The sequence below is a fragment of the Zootoca vivipara genome, chromosome 12, assembly GCF_965207765.1.
Source record: "Zootoca vivipara chromosome 12, rZooViv2.hap1.1, whole genome shotgun sequence".
NCBI classification, from domain to species: domain Eukaryota; kingdom Metazoa; phylum Chordata; class Lepidosauria; order Squamata; family Lacertidae; genus Zootoca; species Zootoca vivipara.
In genome coordinates, this window is record NC_142595.1 from 2,230,727 (window position 1) to 2,257,855 (window position 27,129).

The 27,129-nt window shown below is 46.4% G+C and overlaps 1 protein-coding gene across 6 annotated transcripts in view; it reads left to right on the forward strand.

Annotated features, from left to right (window-relative positions):
* The window catches only part of IKZF1 (IKAROS family zinc finger 1), a 100,189-nt gene that overhangs the window by 45,732 nt on the left and 27,328 nt on the right, over window positions 1-27,129 (forward strand). For 4 of the 6 annotated variants that reach the window (XM_035108707.3, XM_060282179.2, XM_088654924.1 and 1 more), the window contains one exon: window positions 25,871-26,125. The exons of the other annotated variants lie outside the window; for them this stretch is intronic. In XM_035108707.3, coding sequence (XP_034964598.2) covers window positions 25,871-26,125 — 255 coding nt within the window. The remainder of the gene's footprint in view (window positions 1-25,870; window positions 26,126-27,129) is intronic. 6 annotated transcript variants of the gene reach the window in all.

Genomic DNA, 27,129 nt, shown 5'->3' on the forward strand with positions numbered 1-27,129 from the left:
CACAAACCATTGAATTGAGGTGCAGAGGGACAACAGCAGATTTTTCTTTTCTTTTCTTTTCTTTTCAGAAAAAAACTAGCTGGCCCTGCCACGCGTTGCTGTGGGTTATTTGCGTGATTTCCCTACCCTGTGCCGATCCATGACATATCCCTGTGATTCCCCCCTCATCCCCCTCCCTCATCCATGTGAATCCCCCAACTCTGTCCTGATCCATGACCTATTATGCCCCCTCTTCCCCCCACCCTGGCTCATAGCTGCCAAGTTCTCCCTTTTTTTAAGGGAAATTCCATTATGCTGAATAGGCTTCCTCGCGAGAAAAGGGAAAACTTGGCAGCTATGCCCTGGCTTATCCCTGTGATTTCCCCTCTCTCCTCCCCCTAACCCCCCCACTTACCCCTGTGATTTCCCTCTTCTCCTCCTTCCAACACCCCCCCCCCAGGTTATCCCTGTGACCCGTTCATTTTGCACACAATCATTCCCCCAATGCGTGTGTTCTGTAAAATTTTGCCCTGTCCCAACCCTGACTCCCCTACCCGCATGTGTTATGTGAAATAACATTTATTCTACCCAAAGGCACGGCCCTGTAAAAGGCCCATTTTCCGTTGATTCTATGCTGCGGCCTATTCTGCCCCACCCATCCCCCACTTAGGCAGGCCCCTAAATCCACTCAGCCTAGTCTGCAAAGCTGAGGTGAGAGACTGTGGAGAGGGCAGGTTTCATCCCTGTCTCTCCCCCACCCTGTTCTGACACATTACCTATCCCTGCCCCCTATTCACCCCCCCACCCCTCCCAGGCAGGCCCCTACCTCCACTTGGCAATGTTGGGCCTTGTTGCTGCAAAAGGTCTGTTTTCAGTTGGTTGGGCCTTGTTGCTGCAAAAGGCCTGTTTTCAGTTGGTTGCTGTGGGTTTTTGTGTTAAATGGACCCTTTTCTGTTAAATTGACCTTCAGAGTCTCCCTTCCCTCCCCCACTTGTGAAAGGCCCTATTCTGTTTGTTTTTGCCTGCGGCCTACTGAATGGTGTGGCCTACTCAGTTTTTCCTGCTTGGCAATGCTGCGGCCTATTGAAAAAGCTGGGCCTTGTTGCTGCAAAAGGACTGTTTTCAGTTGGTTGCTGTGGAATTTTGTGATGTCATCTGGCAGCGCAGCTTTGGAGGCAGCAGGTTGCGATCTGCTTTTCTACTGGATGCTGCTGGAGTCTTCAGCGCTTCTGGTGGTGACGTCTAATTTGGGTGCCACTTTTTTTTGTTTAATCATTATTTTAGGTGTGAAAGGTGTGGTTTTTTGGAATTTTTTAATGCCAGATCCCTCCCTGATGGGCAAGGTACGTTGTGGCCAAATTTGCTACATAATGGTTCAGCGGTTATGGAGAAAGGCTGTGACCTCTGCGCGCGCAATATAGATAGATAGATAGATAGAGAATTCCCCAAGCATGCAATATCAGGAGAGGGATGTATGTCTATGGAAACAAAAACACACAAGGGTTACTTGAGGATGAAGTGGGACAAAGCAGGTGAAAGGAGCAAAAAAGAGAAGTTTAGTCAAAAGGATGTGATAAATGCTTCCTGTGTTTACCCTTTGCCCCCATGTCTCTGGCCTTTTAGTGAGTTTCTCATTCTACAATCAGTTTTTCTGTCTGGTCTGAGGCATTTATTTATCCCAGCCTTTATTTCTGGTTACCACTTTTTTCTGCCCAGCTCTTTGTTGGCAAAAAGCAACAGTGAACCGATGGGAGGACCAGTGAGGTTGCATGAGGAACCCGACTCTCCTATTTTATTTCTTTATCTATTGAATAACGGGAGGCAATGATGGAGCATATTCGGTAGTCATGCTTTGCAGTGCAGCTTCGTGTATACAGAAGAAGGAAGGGGAGAGTGTAAAAGTACGTAAAGCAGAGCTCTTAAATAGTGCCTCTCAAGCACTTTGCATATATCAGTAAGCCTTTGAGCAGCCCTGCGATGCTGGCCATTATTAGCACCACAGCACGTTTGGGGTGCCAGCTATGGACTTTCTTCTCTGCCCACATGCCTGTCATGCAGAAATTTAAGAGGTGAATGCTTTCTCCACTACTTAGCCCCATTTCAGAAAAGCTTCAACTGCTTAGAATCATAGAGTTGGAAGAGACCACAAGGGCCATCCAGTCCATCCCCCTGCCAAGCAGGAAACAATTACATGGCCAGCTCACCCACTCTTCCCTTTCCCCCGTGATTTCTTCTATTTGAACCATCATGGACGTTTGCTCCCATTCAACCACAAATGGGGTTTTCCTTGGGGGGAGTGGTGGGAGAAAAGGAAAACCTCTTGGACCCATGTCTAGAAGTCATGGACCAAACAGAAGTGTGGGTGAGCCCTGTGTCCAGCTGGTCCCAAAGGCACAAGAGCAGAGCAGCCAGCCATGCGGGGTGTGTGTGTGTGTGTGTGTTAAACTGTCTCGGTGTTCATCCTGGAGGGGAGGTTGAGAGACTGTCTGCTTTCAATCAATCAATCAATATACTTTATTCGACCGATAGTCAGAAACAAAAAACATTTCTCAATACAAAGATAAACATATAAAACTGAAGGCATCAGAGGGATACATAAATGGGGTATGAATGCACTACTAAACCTCCTACAGATAACCCAATATTTGTTGAGCAAATATGCTGCCTGCCGTTCTCTTGGTCGGGAACTAAACTGAGATAAATACGGGTCTATAAGATATTGCCTTAAATCATTATAAAAGGGACAACTCAGTAGAATGTGTTCTGTGGACTCTACCTCACCCAAGGCATAATGGCACATTCTCTGACCGTATGGGACTCCTCCAAATCTTCCCCTCAAAACCGCCAAATCAAGGACATTCAGTCTAGCCGCAGTAATTAGTCTGCGGTATTCCACGTAGTGGATATCCGCCAGGTAACGGGCTGGTGCAGACCGATACACCTGCTCCCCTAAAAACATCCCAGATTTCACGCGGGCTATGTCCTGTCTGGCGATAGACTGTCTGCTTTCTGTCCCTAACCTCCACCTGCTGACTTAGTTGCGCAGTGTAGGCCCTAAGTGCATCCTCGAAGCTTTTTACAGAGTTCAGCTTGCGCACTCACAGCCTGGGCACATGGGGCTGTGCATGTGCTCCCTGCAGAAACCTTGCTTGCCATCTATGGAAGGGGGGGAGGGAGGGGCTGGGCAGCAGGTGCCCTTGCAGCCCCCCTCCCTTTTCTCATTTCCACCCAGTGTGACCATCCACACAAAGCTCCTGATCATCTCAGTTTGGATAATGAAGACTGTTGTTGTGGCCAGGCAGGCTGATTCCTCGAAACCGCAGGGGTTCTTTCGCCTATTGGCCCCCACAACAGAAATTAAATTAAGAGATGTTAATTCATGGGGAGGGGGGAGATTTTGTTGGCTTTGGAGCCCATGGTACCTTGAAAGGATGGAATAACAATGATAATAAGGTATTATCTGAATCTGCAACACCTTTTCTTAATTTTATCTCTATGTTGCTGGTAGATCCTATTGAAATTGGTATCCTGTCATGGGCTTTATATGAATGCTAAATGGGATTTTTAAAATATACTTCCGACAAAATTGCTTGAGGAAAAAAAAGTGTTTTGTTGTTTGCGCTTTATAACTAAACCTTCGTACATTTATTGATCATTGCTGTAAGCATTTTTCATATCCAGTTTAACCTTGACAGTAAAAGCCATTTAATTAATTAATTCAGCTTGTAGGCTGTGTTTCTATTGGAGAAATGCTCAAAACAAATAGATATTTTCCCTCAGTTCCAGTTACGCTACACTCCAAGCAAGTAACAATTAATTAAGCTACATAGTGCAATCATATTCTAAAAGCAGCAAGTAAAACAAAGGCATCAAATTTTAAAAGTATCTGTTTTGAAGAAGCCTGCCTTATGGCGAAGGAGGGTTGCCAACTTGAATGAAATATTCAGGGGGGGGTGCTGCTGCTGCATAATTGATCACAAAACACTCACAATATTTAAATGGCAATGCCCATCAACTTTGGGAGGGTCCAGCCCCTCAAATATTTTACTGGTGGAGGGGCAGAGAGACCTCGGCCCCTACGGTAGGAGTTGGTTCCTATGTGGCGAAGCCCCATTTCAGAGGAGACCAGCTGATCCCCTGGGGTAAAGAGTTGCCCAGTGATAGTTGTGGGCAAAAAGAAGGGCCTTTTCATTACCAGCCAAGCCTCAGGACCCAATGAAGGGCAAAACTCATCTGAGCTTATAGCCGCTGCTATGCATGTGTAAAACTGTGCCGGAAAACACACACACACACACACACACACACACACACACACACACACAGTGCCAAACTTCAGGGGGAACACTTCCTTATCCAAAACAGGTTGAGTTTTTACTGACATGCTCCTTATGACTACTTTCCACACTGATCTCTTTAAGCCTCTATACTGTAGTCTTTTTTGTTATCAAATATGGAGTTCTTTTTTGTATTATAATGCCATACACTTCGTATATAATAGAAGTTGAGTATGAGACACCTACAACCCTTGAACTCTCTTCCTATTGACACCAGGGAGGTGTCTTCGCTTTATTCATTTTGGCATCTGCTTAAAACATGCTTCTGCTAAATTAGCAAGCAGGCAGATGATGGGGTCACGGTGGTTTCCACTGAGTTCTGCACAGCAGACAAGCTGGAAGGTGTGCAGAGGAGGGCGACAAAGATGAGCCAGGGTCTGGAAATCAAGCCAGATGAGGAATGATTGAGGGAGCTAGGAATGTTCAGCCTGGAAAAGAGGAGACTTATAGGAGATAGATATGATAGCCAGCCTCAGATATCTAAAGGGTTGTCAACATGGAAGATGGACCTGAACCAATGGCTTCAGGTTTACAAGAAAGGAGATTCCAACTAAACATCAGGAAGAATTTTCTGACGGTAAGAGGCAGTGGAAGGTTGTGGACTCTCCTTCCTTGGAGGTTTTTAAGCAGAGGTTGGATGGCCATCTGTCATGGAAGCTTTAGTTGAGATTGCAGGGGGTTGGACTGGATGACCCTTAAGGTCTCTTCCAACTCTACAATTCTATGACTCTCTGAAAAGGGACCTAGTTGGAGGGGGTTAAAACCTGTCCTCTGCTTCAAGCAGTACTGCCAGGAGTTCCCAAAGTATATATGCCCTCCTTCTGCTCAGCATATTGAATAGCTTTTTATGTGTCTTTCATATACAGCTTGCCTCTAAAAGCTCATAGCTTGCCCTTAATCAACTGGATGCTGTTATAAAAGATGTTCCACTGGCTGGCTGAGTGCAATTGTTGTTTAACAAAGTGAATTTTTTTAAAAAATAAATGGAATAATCTCCTGCTTCAAAAAATAATTGTGTGTGTTAAACATAAGTGGCTCTTTAACTAAGGCGACTTTCTCGATTCTGTAGAAGGTCACAGGTCATCTTGTCCTCAGCCTCCCCACACACCAGCCAGCACAGTCAAGACCCCCAGGTGCCCCAAAGCAGAGAGCAGGTGCACCAGCGAAAGGTCCCTGCAGAACAAACAACTTCAGATGATGTAGGCCTTGAACTCCTAAGAAAAACCCAACTCTTCCTGTGTTGACTGGTGTTGCCTATGTGAAATTCATTCTTCCTCCTCTTTTCTACCGTCACAGGGCTTAGATTCTCAGATACGCATTTCCTGAGAACAGAGTGATCCACACATTTGGGGCTGTGGCTTTGCTTGGGTTGTGTTTTTCATGTTGAGGCACTGGATGGGGGAGATTACGAGATAGGGGTGAGGAGAGCTCTCGCTAGTAGCACATTTATGCAGCTGCTGCTGCTGCTGCTGCACCAGGTATGCAGGGAGTCCCTGTGTGCATGTGCTCAATGCCATTCGTAGTGCAAGAAAATGGTGTCCTCTTGCTCTGCCTCATTTTTTTCTGGAGCATCACATGGAGACTTGTACTGGGTCAGTGGTTTTCGGATTTCCTTCTCTCTTTGTGTTGTTGTGCACCAGTTCATGTACTTGCCCAGTTAAGAGCACATCCGCGTGTAGTCATGTTCCTCTTGCTCCCTGCAAGTACAGAAATGGAGCCAACCTGGTTGCCGAATAGCATTTACCTCTCCTTGGGGCCAGTTTACACAAGCATGCTCATCGTTTTGCACATCATAAAGCAGACTGTGTGACTCTGCCACCACAGATTAATTATTTCAGAGTGACCATTCATGTACTTTTTAATGGGGGCAGTTCACACATTCAGTGGTCACCATGTTGAGTAATTGTGATAGGGGATGCGCGGAGGGACCCAAACACATGTTGTTTTTGAGTTGGGTCAGGAGACACGTGCTCTAATGGCTTGGATAGGAGGCAGATCCTGTGTTCAGATCACCTGGGTTGCATATATTACAAAACCAGGGAGCATCTGGTAGAGGCTCCATTCCTGTTTCCTTAGTTGCCCAGCAGCTTCCTCACCACTCCCAGCTGTAACCTCCAAAATAACCAGTGCTTTCTTCCTCTGGGTGACTTGACAGTAATCTAGACATCTGCTACAGAGGGACTTTCAGAAGTGCCTGACTGATGTTCCCTTTTTAACATTTTTTACATAGCCAAGACTAAGGAATGCATTAAAAACAAAGACCTGCCCCAAATTAAGGTATAAAATCAACTATGGCTCCATTGAGCCTTGTATTCCTTGCTCTGACTAGGAAGTACTTCTGCAAGGTCTTTCCCCCCAGCCCTGATCCAGAGCTGACTTCATGATTTTGAGAGAATGCTCAGCAAGAATTGCTACATGGAAGTTTCTTCCTGAACAAACAGGATGCTGAATGTCACAATCTCTTTGGAAAGACCTTCTCTGCTATCTGGCCCATCAGGGACGGCTACTTCATCTCCTCCTCTGTGTGTTTTGCAACCAGCACAACAACATGTCGAAGGGTTGCTCACAGGCTACATTTTGCAAATGACTAGGCTGGGGACACAGCTCGATTGGTCAGAACAGCAGGAACAACATTGCTGGTTAGCTAGGCATTAGCTCTGTCCTTCCAGAAACATGAGTTTTGTGGTGCCTTTCTGTTAATTTGGGAGAAACAGGCTGTAGCAGCAGAAACAGGTGAAATGATCCCATTGCCTTATCTGAATGGACAATTTAGAATGGACATGGAGAGAGCAGAATCCGCCCCCCCTTTCTTCTTCTTTCTTGTTCCTCAGCTGCTGTTGTCAGTTCAATACAGCACTTAAGGCAGTTCCAGACAAGAGTTTGTTGCATTTTTTGGGGGGGTGTCATATTTGTGGCGGTGTTTTGGTGGGTGTCCTCTATCACCGCACCCCCTAGTTCTAATTTCTCCTCTCCAGAACACAACCAGTCATTTTGTCTCTGGCAGCCCAGACTATGCAGGTGTGTCTATTTCCACATCCGGATTTTAACAACTTGGTTATGAGAGTTCTTGCTGTTGAGTAACTTCTTTTTGGGAGTGGGGAGCGGCTGTGGGGTGGGGTAGGGGAGCTGCCAATAGCAGTTTTAAAAATGATATAGAGGTCTCATGGAAAAGTGGGGGGGGGGGGTTTCAGTGTGAAAGTGTTCTGCCCACCCTTTTTATTCCTGGGTTTGCTTGAGACACATGAAGGGGGGGGGGACCATCGATCCTGAAGAAGGTGACAGTTGCATCCCTTGCAGCTGCCTCTTCATGTTGTCCTGCCATGTGAGCGGCAGATTGTGTGGCATTTCTGGTTTGTGCTGGAAACTCTGAGGTGTTGCCTTGACTAGAGCTGCCATTTCCCTTCCTGCAAACAAGGAGAAGGGGAATTGTGGCACTTCCAAGGATCGGCTGCTTTGGAATCGGATAAGGGGAAATGCCACCACTTCTGCTTGGGTGAAATTGAGAAGTGTGGAGATGAAATGGACATTCTTAGGGGGGGGTACCTCTGAAATTAACAAGTGCACATAGTGGCAGCACCCTGACATTGCCAGAGTCCCTTCCCAAGAAGCCACTTGCTTCTTTGTTAGGGAGGCTGATCCGTGCAAGGAGGGAATGGCCGGGGGCAGCCCCAGCAGCTCACTCATAGAATCAAAGAGTTGGAAGAGACCACAAGGGCCATCCAGTCCAAGCAGGAAACACCATCAAAGCATTCCTGACAGATGGCTGTCAAGCCTCTGCTTAAAGACCTCCAAAGAAGGAGACTCCACCACACTCCTTGGCAGCAAATTCCACTGTCGAACAGTTCTTCCTAATGTTTAGGTGGAATCTTCTTTCTTGTAGCTTGAATCCATTGCTCCGTGTCCGCTTCTCTGGGGCAGCAGAAAACAACCTTTCTCCCTCCTCTATATGACATCCTTTTATATATTTGAACATGGCTATCGTATCACCCCTTAACCTTCTCTTCTCCAGGCTAAACATGCCCAGCTCCCTAAGCCGTTCCTCATAAGGCATCGTTTCCAAGCCAGAACACTCCACCCCATTTCGCCCTTCTCCTTTAGTGTCAGCTGCCCCTTTTGCACTGCTGGTCAGGACTCAAGGGTTTGGCTGCCCACTCCATCCCCATCCCTGTCTTGCTGTAAAGCAGGGAGAAGAATGGGCTTGATCCTGCAGGAGAGCAAAAACTCGCCTCAGCAGAAGTGACAGCTCTAATTAGATCCGCGCTGCTGATGCACACTTCCGGGGGGGGGGAGGGGGAATGAAAAGGGGTGGTGTGCACAAGTACAAAAATATCCCCCACCCAGAAAAAAGGGAAAAATAAAAAGGCCCCCACCTATTGTGAAGCATGAAAACTAAGGTGTGGTAATAACTTAGCTCTTGCAATCTTTGCTCTTGTGCACTTGCAGTGAATTTTCATCTTTTATATATATATAATGAAGTGTCAATGCGCAGACACAGAAACGCCTGCCCAGAATGGAAAAAAGATTGTGGAGGGCAGAGGAGGAGCGCTTGTCGGGAGGGACAAAAAGCACACTGGGGGGTCTTTTCCATCAAGCCTGGCCCACTTTTGGGGGTGAGCAAGAGGATGAATAGCAATGAATATAGTGACTGGGGGGGGGGGAGTGTGTGAACCTTTGTTTACTAATTGTGCACACAGAAAAATGGATCTGAATGGGTCCATTTGTGAGATAATGCACATTCTTTATTATTATTATTATTTATTAAATTTGTATATGGCCTTTCATCCAAAGATCAGAGGGCTGTTCACAGTAGAAAATTACAAAATGAAAACACACCCTCCCTCTCACAGAGACATTTCACCCTCTGGACCTTGCAGGAGGGGGCACATGAAGAAGCATAGGAGCCACTTCCTAGGGGCCATGGGAGTTTCAGCCCCCCCTAAAATATTTGAGGGGCCTGGGCCCCCACAAAGTTGATGGGCATTCCCATTCCAATGGTGTGTGGACTGCGTCATGTGATTGAATATGCAGGGTGGGTCCCCACCATATTTTATTCAGGTCGGCACCCCTGTGAAGAAGGAGCTCAGATTTTGAACCTCATTTGCCTCAGATAATGATCTGGGTCAGTTCACCCGGAAGCCCCCTCTGTCTTTTAGAACAGCTCATTACAAAAGTTAACAAGTCCTCATTTGGTCAACAGTTTTTAAACTGTGCCTTGGATCTTCCCTGGAGTTTCTTGAATGATGATCAGGGCTTCCTCCAGGGTAGCCTTCCTCAGCTTGGCTGGGGGCGTAATATAATGCATCTTCCAAAGCAACTACCCTATTCCAAACTTAAAAATGGAAAGTGTAATGCTGGTGGTCAACAAAAGAGGTTTAAAGACTGCCTCAAGGCAAATCTTAAAAAATGTAGTATAAACGCTGACAACTGGGAAACACTGGCCTGCGAGCGCTCCAGTTGGAGAACAGCCCTTACCAAAAGTGTCACCGGCTTTGAAGAAACTCGATCTCAGGACGCAAGGGAGAAACGTGCTAAGAGGAAGGCACGCTTGGCAAATCCACACTGTGATCAACTCCCACCTGGAAACCAATGTCCCCACTGTGGAAGGACGTGTGGATCCAGAATTGGACTCCACAGTCACTTACGGACCCATTGTTAAAACTGTGTTTATGAAAGACAATCTTACTCGGCTACGAGTGATCGTCAAAGAGAGATAATGCATCTTTGTATGTTATTTTCATACCAGATGCATTTCTATGCACACTTTCCGGTAATACAGGCATCCCCAGACTTCGGCCCTCCAGATGTGTTTTGGACTACAATTCCCATCATCCCTGGCCACTGGTTCTCTTAGCTAGGGATCATGGGAGTTGTAGGCCAAAACATCTGGAGGGCCGCAGTTTGGGGATGCCTGCCCTAGTAGATGCATTTTGTACACATTGCTTGGCTGGAGAACTGTGCTGCAAAATTTTGGAGAAGTCCCTATTTTGACAGATGGCCATGTTTCAGTTCAGGAAAGTGTGAATTAGGTAGGTTCGTCTTTAAATGTGGATGGATTCAAATTTCTCCTCCTTGTTCAGCTGGTGTTTTACAGCATGTAAGTCATGAAAGCTGAGCATGGAAAACTGCTTCAGTGCAAAGGAGGCCAGTTTTTTCCTGACTTGGTTGTTGTTTTGCTTCTTGGTTGAGCCACCAAGCGCCATTCCCGGCGTGGCTTCCCTTTCTGTCACTTCTCCATAACTCTTCACATTTCAGTTGGGCTCTTGGTTGCCTTCTGCTTCCTCTTTTTCCTGCATTCCTATATTTCATTTTTTGCAGCTTCTTCCTCTTCAAGAGCTTTTTCAACAATGTGAGGAGGATGTGGAAACCCAGTTACATTATGAGCAGCAAATTGAGAAACTAACAACACAATCCTAACCGTGCCTACTTGGAAGTAAGTTCTGTTGAATTCAGTGGGGCTTACTCTCAGGTAAGTGGGGTTAGAATTGCAACCCAAGACTACTTACACACTGTTGCTATTTTGTGAGTGGGATATACTGACAAATTTAGGTTGCACAAGTACAGTAGTGAATTTGGTGTTCTTGTGCAACAAACCCACAGAAGAGTTTCATGCAGGAGGATTTTGTGCAAAGAAAACAGAGTACAAAAATCACATGGAAATAAATCCACAGCAGATACAGGTGTGTGGACCTGGAGTTTCCAGTTCCCTTGTATTTCCAGACCCAAGAAAAGGACTCAAGAGATGAGACAGACTCTCCAAATCATCAGCTGGGGTTACCTGCTTAGATATTTTCAGCTTGAACACTTGCACTTTCATTTAAGCCAACAGGAGCAAAGGAGTATAGACACCTGAAGGCCCAAGAAGATGATTCCCTCCAAAGCCCAAAGCCCAAAGCCCATCCTTCTTGCTGTAGGACATTTCTGCAGACCTGCAGGATTTATTGAAAACATGTTGGTGCCTGACGGGCTTGGACATGAGGAGATCCACTAGCTTAAGGGATTCTAACCTACTGCTTAAAACAGAGGGGTTTCCAGAGGGTATTTTTTTCCCTGCAACCATTTCTAAAAGTGCAGTATTTCAAAGAGCTAAGGCTCTCTGAGCCAGCAGGCTTGCAAGGAAACTCTGTCAGTCCTTAGGGTGCTCATTTGTGCATAATAATTTTGCTACCCATTGTGGATGCAAAGTGGACAACTGCGGAAAACAGCAGAAGAAAGTCCTGGGAAGTGGAGAGGTATGGACCAGCCTTCCTTCCAGCCCACAACTCCTTAGTGCAAGCCACCCACCCTGAGATCTGTGGGGGTTAGCATGGCGGGGATGAGGAAAGAAAGCAAATGCCCAGAACTGATGCATTTGTGGAATAAGCTAGAGAGGAACAGGAGCTCTGGAGGTTTCCTGTTAAGCCAGACAGGGGGAAGCTGTGATGTGCTGTTTCAGCTGAACTGCCCCAGTTCCCTAGGGAACTCAGAGTTCTTCACCTTTCACCTCAGAACAGCTTTTCTGGCTGTTTCATTCTGCAGTCTGCGGCCTTCTGGAAACATGCAGATTTGCAGTACTAATTTACTTTGGAGATAAATCAGGATCCAGCTCAACAAAATGGTCAGACGTTAATTATCCATGGGAAAGCCCAAGTGCTGAATCTTTCTGACATCATTGCAAAGAATGTTTTCCTCTGCCCTCAACATTCGTCTTGAATTTCCGTAATACTTCAATCCAGAGGAGTCGCTGGTTCAACCACAGCCTTCCTTCCCCAAGCTGAGACTGGGTGATAAAACCAAAGGAGGAGCATTATGGGAAGTGCCACAGTTTGGTCAGCCAGCGCCATTACATTTGATGGATCCCTCTATTCTTGTAGATAAGGACGTGCAGAACTAACTGGGCTTCCTTGTGGTTTCTAGTGCATTTATCATGAGAAGCCTTAGGCAGGAAATATGTGGCCCACCTGAAGTTGTTCAGCTAGAGTTTGTATCACCTCTGATCACTGATATGCTTGCAGGAGCTAATAGGAACCTGATTCCAACAATATTTGGTGAGCCACGAGTTCCCCATCAATTGGAACCATGTAAAAAATTGTGGCTCACCAGAACTGATATAGAATTAAGGAATGACAAGGTCTCTGAGCATATACTTGGCCTGGATATTTATTTTCAGTAAAACTGAAAACAGATTTTTTTTTTGGTCCTTTTATGCAGAAATCCACTCATTTCCCCCCATATATATATATATATATATTTTGGGGGGGGAGATGTATTTTTGTTGTTATTGTTAAAGAACAAAGAGTCAGAACTCCTTGTTGCTCTACCACATCTCACTTAGAAATCTACTGATAAATCTCAGTCACATCTAAGCTACCAGATGCAAGCCTACTGACAGAACAAGGTTGGGATGGCTACAGTCATTGGATTGCAGAATCATAGAACTGCAGAGTTGGAAGGGACCCCCAAGGGTCATCTAGTCCAACCCTCTGGCATGTAAGTGTCATAACTAAAGCATCCATGACAGATGGCCATTTTCATGAATGTAAGCCTTAGCAATTGTTTAAGCTTCTTGCCAGAATTGTGGGTTGTTGTTTTTAATGTACTTCACTTTTCTTCATTTGTGCAAATGTTATATCCACTTGTTTTGTGCGTTTCATCTAATGAAACTGTACCAATGATGAGAGTTTATCAACTCTACACACTTTAAGGAGTTTCCAAGAGAACTCTGGGTATACAGTATGGAGGTGAGGGATCTCTAAGAGAATTCTTAGCACCATTGCCAAAGGGCAATTCTCTAGAGCCTTTGGTACCCTGTTTCTCATATTTTAAGACATACCCATAAAATAAGCCATAGCAGGATTTTTAAGCATTCAAGGAATATAAGCCATACTCCGAAAATAAGACATAGTGATAGGCGCAGCAGCAATGCCGGCCGCGGCAGGAGGAGGAGGAAAAAAATAAGACATCCCTTGAAAATAAGCCATAGTGTGTTTTTTTGAGGAAAAAATAAATATAAGACATGTCTTATTGCTGTGACGTGGGGTTTGTGATTTCAGCTCTCTTGACAAAACATGCTGGAGACAGTTCTCTAGTAACAGCTCTTTATTAAAGTGAACAAGACTGAAGACTGAGGAGAGGAAAGCTACATTTATAGGGACAGGGGACTAGCTAGGAAGGGATACATTTTGGAGGGAACAATATCAAGCAATCACAGTGCTGCCTTTTGGAGGAAACCAATAAGACAGAGGATCCAAATACAGCAGCTTAAATGAACCAATAGTAGCTGTACCCTCTGGAACCAAAAGGCAGTTACTTTATCCTAATGCAAATACAGACAATAATAATACAGATATAAAATCCTTTGACTCAATACACAACACCCCTCCCCCCCTAGTGAGCACAGCAGACGTAATCCCTCAGGTACTGTGGGGTCCTACAACTTCTACCTGATCTCCTGACAACAGGTGTTGCAGGTTCTGGATTGGGTGTTACCTGTGGTGGAGGGGCTGCTATAGGGGTTTCATCAGGAACAGATGGAGTCCCAGACATCTCAGGGTCCCCGACCTGTACCTCGTCATCATGAGGACTAGCAGACCCTGGTTCATTTGCTGAAGCCCCTGGTGACTGTACCTCTGGACCATTTTCACTCTGGTCTTGCAGCTGTGCGTCATTAGCCAGGGATGAATTATCTGACTCCTCCCTGCTGAGCGCCCGGCGCCTCAGCTGATCTATATGTCTCTTCCAAACTTGCCCATTTTCCAAGGTCACATAATAGGACACAGGTCCACTAGCCCGGGTGATCACACCGGCCACCCACCGCGGACCTCGTGAATAGTTCCTCACCCAGACCAGATCTTCAGGGGCGAGATACCTTGTTGTGTCAGTCTCAGCCTGGGGGGTTGCTCTTGAATTACGGTTTGGCATTTTATCTGGGTGGACATAATCCAGCACCGTTACCAGTCTTCTACCTAAGAGCAGCTCGGCTGGCGACTTGCCCGTCGCAGTACACGGCGTCGCATGCTGCAAAAATAACATTCGCGCAATGCGAGCCGACCAGTTACCCTCCATTAAGCGCGCAATGGATTCTTTGGCTGTTCTTACCATGCGCTCAGCCTGCCCATTGGAGGATGGGTGAAAGGGCGCGGATGTGACCCCTCTTATAAAGTTATCAGCCAAGAATGCCCTGAATTCTTGGGATACAAAAGCTGCCCCATTATCTGATACAATGGTCTCAGGTAACCCGTGGGTAGCAAACAGCTGCCTCAACACCTTGATTACGGCAGCTGATGCCATGCTAGGGACCATCGCCACTTCTAACCATTTGGAATATGCATCAACGATAACCAAAAAGACCTTCCCTTGGAATGGCCCAGCAAAATCTATGTGCAGCCGGCTCCAGGGAGTCCTGGACTGCTCCCACCAGTGGACTGGTGCTCTGGCCACTTCTGGCCGCACCTCTTGGCATGCCTTGCATGTTCGTACCCATTGTTCTATGTTCTGGTCCATTCCAGGCCACCACACATAACATCGGGCTAGCGACTTCATCCTGACCATTCCCGGGTGTCCCATGTGAAGCGTCTCAAGAACCCTGTTTCTCAGTGGTGCTGGGATTATCACCCTATCTCCCCATAGGAGACAACCCTTATGCATGGACAATTCGTGCTGCCTTGTCGCATAAGGCCTGAATTTTTCTTCATGCGGACCACCTGGCCACCCCCTCCCCACCCAAGTGAGCACACGGGAGAGAACAGCATCTTTCCTAGTTTTCTCAGCTATATCCGTAGCTGTTACAGGAGCCCCCGGAAGTGTTTCTAGCATCATAATGTGCTCCGCCGGAGCAGGATCCTCATTGCTCCCGCCAGGAAGGGGCAATCGACTCAGCGCATCAGCATGGCACAACTGTTTCCCCGGCACATGGGTCAAGGTGTACTGGAACCCATTCAGGAATATTGACCAACGCAACATTCTGGGGGAGAGAATTTGTGGCGTTTGTTTGTTTGGGTTGAACAACCCTAACAGTGGTTTGTGGTCCGTTTCAATGGAGAAATGGCGACCGTACAAATAATCATAGAACCTTTTGATTCCGGACACAATAGCCAGTGCCTCTTTATCAATTTGAGCATAGTTGCGCTCTGTGGGCGACAACGTACGGGAATAGAAAGAGATGGGCTTTTCCGACCCATCCGGTTCCCTATGACTCAGCACAGCCCCCAGACCGTATTGAGAGGCATCACATGCCAGGACCAGCGGCTTTGACTCATCATAATGAGCAAGGACGCTCCTGCTACTCAGCATTCCTCGCAAGGAGTCAAAAGCCTTCTGCTGCTCCCGCCCCCATCGCCACACATTCTTTTTCTGCAATAGTCTATGTAATGGTTCAGCTACCGAAGCTTTCTGGGGTAAGAACGAATGATAAAAGTTAATAAGTCCCAGGAATGACTGCAACTCCGTCTTGTTCTGTGGTCGTGGTGCCTCGATGATGGCCTTAATCTTAGCATCTGTGGGGTGGATGCCTGATGCATCAATTTTAAACCCCAAGAAATCCACAGTTGGCACCCCAAAACTGCATTTTTCTTTTTTCAGTTGCAACCCCACCTCCTTGAACTTGAGCAACACTGCACGGACACGCGCAACCAGTTCCTGTGGGTCTTTTCCAGCAACCAAAACATCATCAAAAAATGGCAAGACCCCCGGCAGACCTCTTAACAGGCGTTCCATGAGCCCTTGAAAAATCCCTGGGGCCACACAAACTCCGAACTGTAATCTGTTAACTCTGAACGCCCCTTTATGTGTGACAATAGTCTGTGCTTCCGCTGATTGTGGGGTTACTGGCAGCTGTTGGTAAGCTTGTGCCAGGTCAATTTTGGCGAACACCTTGCCCCCAGCCAGTTTAGCCAACAGATGTGATACGACTGGAATGGGGTATGAGTTTCCCCTGAGTGCCTTATTGATAGTACATTTGTAATCTGCACATATCCTGACTTCCCCATTTGCTTTAAGGGGTGTGACGATTGGAGTCTCCCACTTAGCAGAGTCCACGGGTGAGAGAACTCCCTGCTTGACCAATTTATCCAGCTCTGCCTCGATCTTGGGTTGCAGTGCAAATGGCACTCGCCTTGGTTTGAGTCGGATTGGAGCCACCCCGGGGTCCAACTCGAAGTCAACTGGGGGCCCTTTATAACAACCCAGTTTTCCATTAAAGAGACCAGCAAATTCCTTGCATAATACCTCACTCATCTCAGGGCAGGTTTGGATTGAATTAAGCCCTGAGATACTCAGTCCCAGGGCAGGGAACCAGTCAGTGCCCAGGAGACTGGGGCGACTGCCCTTCGCAATCACCAGTTTGAGTACAGCCTGTTTGTCCCGGAACTGTACTCTCACGGCACACATTCCCATAACATGGATGCGGCCCGCTGAGTACGACTGCAAGGTTGCCGGAAAGGGTTCCAGAGGGGGCAACTTACCCCTGGGGAAGAATGTCTTCGCGGTCTGGTCCGACACGATGGTGAATGCGGATCCGGAGTCCACCTCCATGTCGCACTGCTGACCCTCAATCTTCACCTTGACGTGTGCCTTGCCTTGCGCTGGAAACTGCACGGCCCTCCCGTTGATCTCCGTTACGTAGTGGCAGTCCTTTAGAAAACGAGTTGCTGTGGGCGGTCTGCGATGCTCCAGTCTAGGTGCTCCTGTCGCTCCCGACGCCGCCGATCTACAGACCCTGGCGATGTGACCCGTCTTTCCGCACGTCCGGCAGATAGCATCCCTGAAACGACAACTCTTCCTTTCATGGTTTCCGCCACAACCTGGGCAACTGCCTCGGCGATCTCTGTGCACTGTGCAGGCCTGACGCACCGACTCGACCCCACGGACTGGGCTCTGGCTCGGAGTAGCCTCTAGCTCGTCCATGGCATGCGCAACTTCTATCTGTGGCTTAGTGGCCTTGCGACTGGCATCAAGCTCCTCTCTTTCATAATTCTCCGTGGCGGTGGCCTCTTTCAAGGCTGAAGCAAGGGTAACCTCTTCTTTAGCCACGATGCGTCTTCTGGCTTTCTTGCTGCTCAGACCACCAATAAACCGATCCAGGAGAGTCTCTTCCAGATTTTGGAAGCCGCAGTGCTGAGCGAGCTTCCGGAGTTCAGCCAGAAATGTGGATACAGACTCCCCAGCATGCTGCTGCCTCTTATGGAACTCCATCCGCCGGGCCATCTTGGTCTCAGTAGGCGCCAAGTGGCTTGTTAGGCAGGCAAGAATATCTTTGAGAGATGTCTCACTCAGCTTCGCTGGAGCAAGTAATGCCTTGGCCAGCTTGAAGGTCTCGGGCCCACAGTAGCTCAGGAATGTGGCCCTTCTTTTGCTGGCATCGGTGATCCCTTGAGCCACTGCAAAGAACTCGAAGCGTTCGACGTAGTCTTCCCAGGTGTGGGGCTCTGATGGCTGGAAGGGCTCCAATACCCTTGGACTCTCCATTGTCCTAGCGGGCAGGGTCGTCTTCTCAGCTGGCCAGTGAGTCTTGTTCTCAGCTGCAATCCGGACTCTGAGGCAGGGTTGTGTTTAACCGCTCCTCAGCATTCCGGATCCCATCCTCGTCGCCAGTTGCTGTGACGTGGGGTTTGTGATTTCAGCTCTCTTGACAAAACATGCTGGAGACAGTTCTCTAGTAACAGCTCTTTATTAAAGTGAACAAGACTGAAGACTGAGGAGAGGAAAGCTACATTTATAGGGACAGGGGACTAGCTAGGAAGGGATACATTTTGGAGGGAACAATATCAAGCAATCACAGTGCTGCCTTTTGGAGGAAACCAATAAGACAGAGGATCCAAATACAGCAGCTTAAATGAACCAATAGTAGCTGTACCCTCTGGAACCAAAAGGCAGTTACTTTATCCTAATGCAAATACAGACAATAATAATACAGATATAAAATCCTTTGACTCAATACACAACACTTATAATATGAGAAACACGGTAGATGGTGTGACAGTTAAACTGGTTCAAGTTCCATTGAATTGAATGGGAGCTACACAGGAACCTGATACTGCTCTTGTCTAACTCCTGCTCATTTCAGTGAGGCTCTTCGTTGAGAACTTCCTGATGAGTTGTGACTATGTTTGCTTGCCTGCATTTTTTCCAGAGGAATTCAAAATGCTTCCTCTGAAGTTATCATTAACTTACTTCAGAGAGCTAAGCTGCTGCAGGATTGAAATTGTAGGTATAGATCTGTTCAAAATAGTTAAATACAGCCAAATAATAAAAAGGCCTGTTTGCCACATGTTTGCCATTCTAATTCTGAGTATATATGGAGAAAGGAAATGCCAGCCTCTGGGTTGGGTGGAGCTCATTTCCCTGGTTGTTCAGCAGAAGATAACTTATCTGTGGTAGGCTTCTTTGCAGAAATCAATAATATCTACTTGGAAGAAGCACTCCAGAGTCAGGGAAGGAATTAGTGTGATGTACCAAACCGGTTGACTAGATCTTTAATCGGTGAGAAGAATTCAGTATTTTCTGGAAAGATTAACCAGAATTTGCCGTTATCCCTCATAACAAACTCCTTGCCTACGCAGAGTCCCAAGCCCTAGGAGCCTTGTGGCATATCTGCTTCACAGACTTAAACTGCCTTAAGCCACAGTCCTGTATCCACTTACCTGGGAACAAACACCATTTAACTCAATGTGACTTTCTTCTGAATATACATGTATAGTTTTACACTTCTGTTGATAGTCATTAATTTCCCCCATGTTTTCCTGGGAAGTGTACTGCAGTTCTAGAGAGCCCTAGCTCATCCCATCCTCTCCTCTGCTCCCTGAAAAGAACAGACCATTTTCAGCACTCACGCCAAACTGCAGCTCCCACAATTTAGGTGTGTGAGAGACAGTTAAGCTAGTATACAATTGATGTAAGTTCACAATGTAGACACACTCCCAGGCATTGGCCTAAGGGTAGTTGTAGCCACTGTAGTGCCCTTTTGATCTTTTGGACTATGGTTCCAATTATCCCTAAGGATTCCCAGACCCAGGTGGCCTGGGACCCAGGTGGCGCTGTGGGTTAAACCACAGAGTCTAGGGCTTGCTGATCAGAAGGTCGGCGGTTCGAATCCCTGCAACGGGGTGAGCTCCCGTTGCTTGGTCCCAGCTCCTGCCCACCTAGCAATTCTAAAGCACATCAAACTGCAAGTAGATAAATAGGGACCGCTCCGGCGGGAAGGTAAACGGCGTTTCTGTGCGCTGCTCTGGTTCGCCAGAAGCAGCTTTGTCATGCTGGCCACATGACCCGGAAGCTGTCTGCGGACAAACGCTGGCTCCCTTGGCCTATAGAGCGAGATGAGTGCCGCAACCCCAGAGTCGGACACGACTGGACCTGATGGTCAGGGGCCCCTTTACCTATCCCTAAGGATTGGCCATCTTGCCTGGGGCTGAGGAAGCTGGAGTTCAGGGACACATGAAGAACACCATATTGGCCACCCCTTCTCTAGTGTTTCCAACTTATACCTCCAGCCAACTCACTGGTTCTACCTATTGAGTGATGGTTATTAAATGGGCTTGTGTACTGCATATGCATGCTGAAGACACAAATCCCTTTGCTTCAAAAACAGATCTGTATTGATACAGTTGCTGTCATTATTGTGCGGTATCAGAAAACAACACAACAAATGCTATTAAAAGCGGGTGGGTGTTGGTTTGTTTTTTGTGTGGTTTTTTTCAACTGATCATTTCCAAGTACAAGTCTTGGTCTGTGTCTAGACTGTGCCAGATTCTAAGGGCTTACTTCTATGCTGTCATTCCTTTCCGTATTTCATCTCTGTGGCCGTGGCGCTTGTCTTTTTCTTGGAAGCAATGTCCTTTATAGCTCTTTGACTTGTTGCTGACCGTCTTACAACCTAGCACCCTCTTTGCCTTCTTTATTGCAGCTGCATATAGGGCCGAAGTCTTTAGGGATTTTCACAGCATCATCCCCAAATCCTTTTCGCGTAAGTATACTGTGCATGCGTTCTCAGTGTATTACCAAGTTTCTCCATCTTGCACGTTATTTCTGTCACCCCTGCGTTTCCATTTGTCTGTGTTTTGCTGTACTTGAACAGTCTTGCATTTATTTCACTTCCTTTTTTTGCAGCTTGCAAATCTTTTTTAGTGCTACAGATAGAATCATCTGTTTAGAGAGGGCACTTACGTGACGACTGGCTAGAAAGTGTTGTATCCTTAGTGGAACTCTTGGAATCATGTTCACAGGGTGGCTAAAGTTCAACACTCCCCACCCCACCCCCCCACTTTGAAATGATTCTGAGAATTGAGTGCTTAATTCTGTGGCTTAGCTGTGATTGGATTGTTCCCTAAATACCCAAACAAACGATTTCGTAGGTTAAACCATTGCTTTTTATTTTGCTGACAGATTTCTGCTGTTGTCAGAATTGTCAACAGTGATTTGGATTTTATAATAAATTATTTAAATGTCAACCGATCACCTCTGTCTGCTTGTTGACACTCTTGAAGAATTAAAAAACCCTTACAGAAGCCATGATTTAGCATGGCCTGGTTGGCATTCAGTTGAGTTTTCCTCGGAATAGACCTATTGAAATTAATGGGTTCATAAATTTCAGTGGATCTATTCAGAGAAAACCTCAGCTGAATACCATCCTCTGTTTTTAACAATGCTTTCCATGATTTCCTGCAGAATAGATGTTGAACCAAAAATTACATCACCAAGCTCTTCTTGGGCAGAAGAAATAATTGTATTCAGCCGACTGGCAACTTGTGCACAGTGATCGCAGCTTTACACGCTTGGCAGCTGAAATCACACATGGAAGGCCGAGGGCACATAAAGAGCATTTAAGCCCTCTGACTTGCTTAATGGGCTCTAGGAAGCTCTTTTTTGAACCCTGGGAGGTTCCCTTGAGATCTTGTGGGCGCCTATGGGGGGGGCAAGGCCTGCTTGGCATGTTGGCTTCGGAAAGGTGGGTCTGGTCATGCGGCAAGGTTGTTCTGACTATACACAATTTTGTCTTTATATGCAATCCCCCGGAACATAACCCCCGCTCTCCTTGTGAGCCAATTGCAGTTAACTTTAAAGCCACCGCCTACTCAGGTCTCTGTATGTGTAATGATAAATACTCCGATGAAAGAAGTGCAAAATTCTAGCCTGGTCTTTCCTATTTTGAAGTAAAATGTGATCATATTGGTTTTGGGATTGTTTTTTTTTTTTTTTTGCCAAATGTATATTTACATATATATTGGATTTGATAGCACCATGGTTCGTGTTCACAACAGGGAAGGGGAACCATTTAAAATTCAGACCATCTGGCTGGTTCCATCAACAACTGTTCTAGGGCACCTAGAAATTTTACTCCTTTGCTTTGACCAGAACTGTCTTTTTGAAGGCATTGAAGTCTCCTGTTACGGCAGAATTTCCTTTTTGGGGTGTCTCCTTGATTTCGTGCTGCATCTCAAGGTCACCCTAAACATTTTGACCAGGCTCTTGGGGCCTGCTATCTTTGGAAGGTCTGCCCTGTTACAAATTTCTAGCTTGTCCTCTTGGATGTACAAAGCCACGACACCTCCAGTACACCCAGTACATAGAAAACGAGCATGTCAGGAAGCATATTGAGGAAGCTGCCTTGGTCAGCAAAAGTTGAGAGGTGCCGAGTGCACAGAGCTGTTTGTGGCATGGGACCAGTAAAGGTAAACTGCTGGCCTTGGTACGTGGAATAGGTTGGCGGTGGGGACACCATTCATAAGCATGCCTCAGTCCATTTCAACATCCATATGCCCTTTCATCTGGTATTTTCCATTCTGCTGCAACTGGTTTATTTTGTACAAGTATTTCTTCCATTTTGTCACCTGCTTATGTAGAAACATATACTGTATTGTACAGTATTGTCATCAACAACAGATATTTACAAATTGGTTACCTTCCTGGTAGGTGTGCTGGCTTGCCCCCCACGATTGACAGGCTCACACCACGCATGACAAGCACATGTCACAACATGCTGATGTGTGATGTGCATGCTTTGCAGCTTGCACGCATGACGTGAGCATGTGGCGTGGCATGCACATGCCGCCATGGGATATTGAGGGGGCCCAGGGCTCTCCTTGAAAATTGGAGGGCCCAAGGCCCCTTGCTGCCCCCCAGCTGGTGCTGCTGCTTCCTTGTGTGTTCCCTTTCAAAGTTACTCGATTTCCAGGGGAGTCCCCTGATAGTCATTTGCAGCCAAATAACAAAGCACCTCGTGGCACCTTAAAGGCAAAATTAAGGAATTGGCTGATGACCCATCCCAAAGCCATCTATGGCTGCAATTCTAACCATATCTACTCAGAAGTAAGCCCCTGAGTACTAACTTCTGGATTTAGTTGGGCTTACACCTAGGTAAGTGAGGCTAGGATTGCAGCCTCACTGTCTTGATTTTGCAGTTCATCCTGTCATGTTTCCCCCACTCAGGCACTGGGAAGGGCAGTTTAGGGCCCTGTTGATATTCTGTTCTTCCTGTCCTGGATTGTCTCAATTTGTAGTCGCACATTTTGTAGTCACGCAATACCACTTACCTAAGTCCTTTTGACCAAACTGCGGGAGGCAGTGCAAGACAGGAGTGCCTGGCGTGCTATGGTCCATGGGGTCACGAAGAGTCGGACACGACTAAACGACTAAACAACAACAACAACAAGTCCTTTTTGTTGTGCATCATTTTATTTGACCAGAGCAAATTTTATTCAGAAAATGGTTGTGTGTGTGCATCTGCTGAAGCTATTATATGTTTTAAAACATGTCCGTAGTATACAAGGTTTAGTGTTTGGCAGCTTGAAATCTACAGATTTTAACTGAGATGCACAGATAAAGTCAACAGGTAACAAAAGGGACTACTTCTTTTCATGCAAGAAGAAGAACAATGGAACGAAAAAATAATAAAAACATTGGGTGTTTTAAGGAAGTGATTAGGAAGGCTACAGTCATAATAATCCCACTAACCTTGGAGTAGGATCCACTTCCACGTAGGCGTGGCTAGGACTGCAGACAACAACTTAGATGCGCACAGAATCAGCAAAGTACTTCAGGAAAAAGAAGACCAATGAAGCCCCTGGGAGAAGAGTAGCAATTTTGCATTGATGAATATGTGAATGGTTGCTTTGCATTCTACATGTCTATTTACATACAATGCGTGTGTGGTTTTTTTTTAAAAAAAACTTTTTAAAAAAGTTGAGTCCATGTCATGATGGGGCTAGAGGTTAGAGGGAATGAAATCCAATTGGTAATCCACTTTCAACCATAGCTGCCAAGTTATCCCTTATTTTAAGGGATTTTCCCTTATGCTGAATAGGCTTCCTTGCGAGAAAAGGGAAAACTTGGCAGCTATGCTTTCAACAGATTCTTCCAGCATCCCTAGCAAGAGCTGAACCATGTACAGTATATGGTTTCCTTCTTTCTTCAAAGTACAAATCAGTTCCCGTAAGCCAGGGCTGTACAATCTGTGGCCCATCAAGCTGGATTTAGCTCATCAGTCATGTGTGCTGGTTTCTGAAGGGCATTTTGCTGCCTACCTGGCAATTGGTCCTGATCTCCACACACCTTTCTAGAGAAGCAATACTGGCTATGCCTTAAGGCACGGGTGTCAAACACAAGGCCCGGGGGCCAAATCCGGCCCGCCAGACCTCGTCATGTGGCCCGCCGAGCGCCCCAGCCAGCGGGACCCAGCAGCGGGACCTTGCTGCTGAAGTGCTGTGCCAACAAAGCGCCAACAAACAGCTGGGGCCGGGGGGGGGTAGAAAGGCGGCCAGAGCAGCGCTGCGTGGAGCGCCCCGAGCCACAGCAGGAGGAGGAGGAGGCAGCTTGCCAGGTCAGCACCCGGCAGCGCCGCACGGAGAGTCCCGAGCCTCTGGGACGCAGCAGTGCTCTGTAGCACTTTGAATCCTCCTCCTCCTGCCACGGCTCGGCGCCTGGAAATGGCTGCTGCTGCTGCTGCTGCTGCTGCTGCTGAAGCACAGACAAAGCACCCAGCAGCGCCGCGTGGAGGAGGATGATTCAAAGTGCTACAGAGCACTGCTGTGTCCCAGAGGCTCGGGACTCTCCGCACGGCGCTGCCGGGCACCGACCCGGCAAGCCGCCGCCTCCTCCTCTTGCCTCACCTCCTCCTTCCTCCTCCTGCCGCGGCTCAGCCTCATGAACGTGAGCTCAGCAGCGGCTCAGCCTCACGAACGTGCAACTCTGAGGCTTTACGCACTTCTCCTAAAACGGACACCCGCTGCCTCACGCTGCACGGGAAATGCTTTTTGCCCCTGGGTCCCTTCGCGCTCTTTTCTGGCACTGAATCGAGGCGGCGACCCCCCCCTTCCCTTTCTTTCTTCCTCTCTCTCGTTCTTATTCTTTCTTTCCCTCTCCTTCTTTCCTTCTTTATCTCTGTCTTCTCTCCCTCTTTCTTTTTCTTTCCTTCTTTATTCCTTCTTTCCTACTCTTCTTTCTCTCACCTCTTTCCTTCCTCTCTCCCTCCTGCTCCCTCCTTCCTTCCTTCCTTCCTTCCTTCCTTCCTTCCTTCCTTCCTTCCTTCCTTCCTTCCTTCCTTCTGTCCTTCCCATCTTTCTTCCTCTCCCTCATTCTTATTCTTTCTTTCCCTCTACTTCCTTCCTTCTTTCTCCCTTTCTGTCTTCTCTTCCTCTTTCTTTTTCTTTCCTTCTTTATTCCCTTCCTTATTTCCTACTCTTCTTTCTCTCCCCTCTTTCCTTCCTTCCTCTCTCCCTCCCATTCCCTCTTTTCTTCCTTCCTTCCTTCCTTCCTTCCTTCCTTCCTTCCTTCCTTCCTTCCTTCCTTCCTCCCTCCCCTCCCCTCCCCCTCCTCAGAAACATAGGATGCTGCTTTATACTTCTGGCCCTTAAACCCTGGAACCAGGAGAGCAGCTCAGCCAGTCAGAACAGTGAGTCAACCTCAGCCAGTCCCTTTGGTGAAGGGTGGTGGCTCACTGGCAGAACATCTGTCCTGCATGCAGAAGGACCCCAGCATCTCCAGGTACTAGTAGCTCTGCAAAGGTCCTGCATGAAACCCTAGCGAGCCTCCACCACCCAGTGCAGTTACCAAAAATCATTTTTCAATAAATTGTACAATAATTGTACATTTGAATATCTACTTGCCATTATTCTGACTATGTTTCTGCTTTCAGAGCTAGTTATTACTACTTACATTATTACAAAAAACAGTAATAATTGAATGCAGTGACAATAATTTATGATAATAAAGAGTGGACACATAGTCCTACAGATACAACCGGCCCTTTGAGGGTGACCAAACTGCTGATGTGGCCCCCGATGAATTTGAGTTTGACACCCCTGCCTTAAGGGGTCCCTGTAAGCCTGCTAATGCTAAGATTGGGACTTAAAGCATAATGATATGAAACTTTAAGGTATCCATGTAATCATAATTGTCTAATACTTCACATGTGCTTGAAATAATTATTTGCACACATAGAAATGTAAGCGCCACAGAAGTGTTTCATGAATCCTGCTGAGAAATGCATTCCTTTGTGTGTTTACTGTTTTTTGCCACAATGTTTTTTATTCCTGAAAATTATTTATTTTTTAAAGCACTGAGTGGCATCCCTCTATTATTTCTTTCAGCCAGTAATATTAAAATAGAGACACAGAGTGATGAAGAGAATGGGCGTGCCTGTGAAATGAATGGGGAAGAATGTGCGGAGGATTTACGAATGCTTGATGCCTCTGGAGAGAAAATAAATGGCTCACACAATGGGAGCAAAGCCATGTCAGGAGTTGGAGGCATTCGACTCCCTAACGGAAAGCTAAAGTGTGATGTCTGTGGGATAATTTGCATCGGTCCCAATGTTCTTATGGTTCACAAGAGGAGCCACACTGGTAAGGCCTGGAACAGTTCTCTCCCCCCCCCCCCAAAAAAAAATTTAGCCACACCAGTAGGAAGAGATTTATTTATGTGAGCCTGGGGAACATATTCTTTCTTGCATGCTACATAGAACCTCTTGAGTATTTATGGTTTCATCAAACACAAATGAGGAATCCCTCAAATTCAAATCAATTGGATGTCATTAAATCATAAAGTCACGAATGTTCTCTTCCAGTAATAGAGAGAGAGAGAGAGATAAAAGAGACAGTTTCTTCACATTTGAAGTCCTAGCTTTTATATGTGGGGTGACAAATATAGCTATTCTGCTAACAACTATTGAAAGTGATCCTAATGATGCTTATTAAAATGTCTGTTTTATATGTTCTGTTTCCATCACACTTTTCAGTGATAGTAGTTCCAAAATCACCCTAAAATTAACTGAAACCAAATACGTTGTTTTAGACAAAATTTTCATAGACGGACACCTAACAAATGGATCAAGGACCTCAGTGCTGTAGGACAGGGCACCACATTTGTTATTGATATTTTCATATCTTCCTTTAGAAAAAAATGATTATCAATTTTTATTATTTTTATGAGCCCTGTAACATGATACAGTTTAGAATAGACTTGAGTTCCCTCCTGATTTTCATTAAGGGCTGACCTTATTCAAAGGTTTTACTGTTACAGTAATCCCATTGTCCTAAATAATCTATGTACGTATCTCAATTTAGGCATATTGTGTAAATGTTCTGAACAATTAGGGCATGATCCAGTTACACCATGGGCACTGGGCCTGCACTGTGAATGGATCATGCCCAGATTAATTTGTTGCCATTTGATAAAAAGAGAATTGATTGCGTATGCAGGCAAGTTCATACTGTTCTGTTATGGGTTGTAAAAACTATTACTGGTTTTTACAAGAGGTTCATGATGCAATTCAAAAAACAGAGTAAAAAAAGAAGAGAAGAATCATGCCCGAGGCACAGTCTAAACAAAAATTAAGAAAGTTCAAATG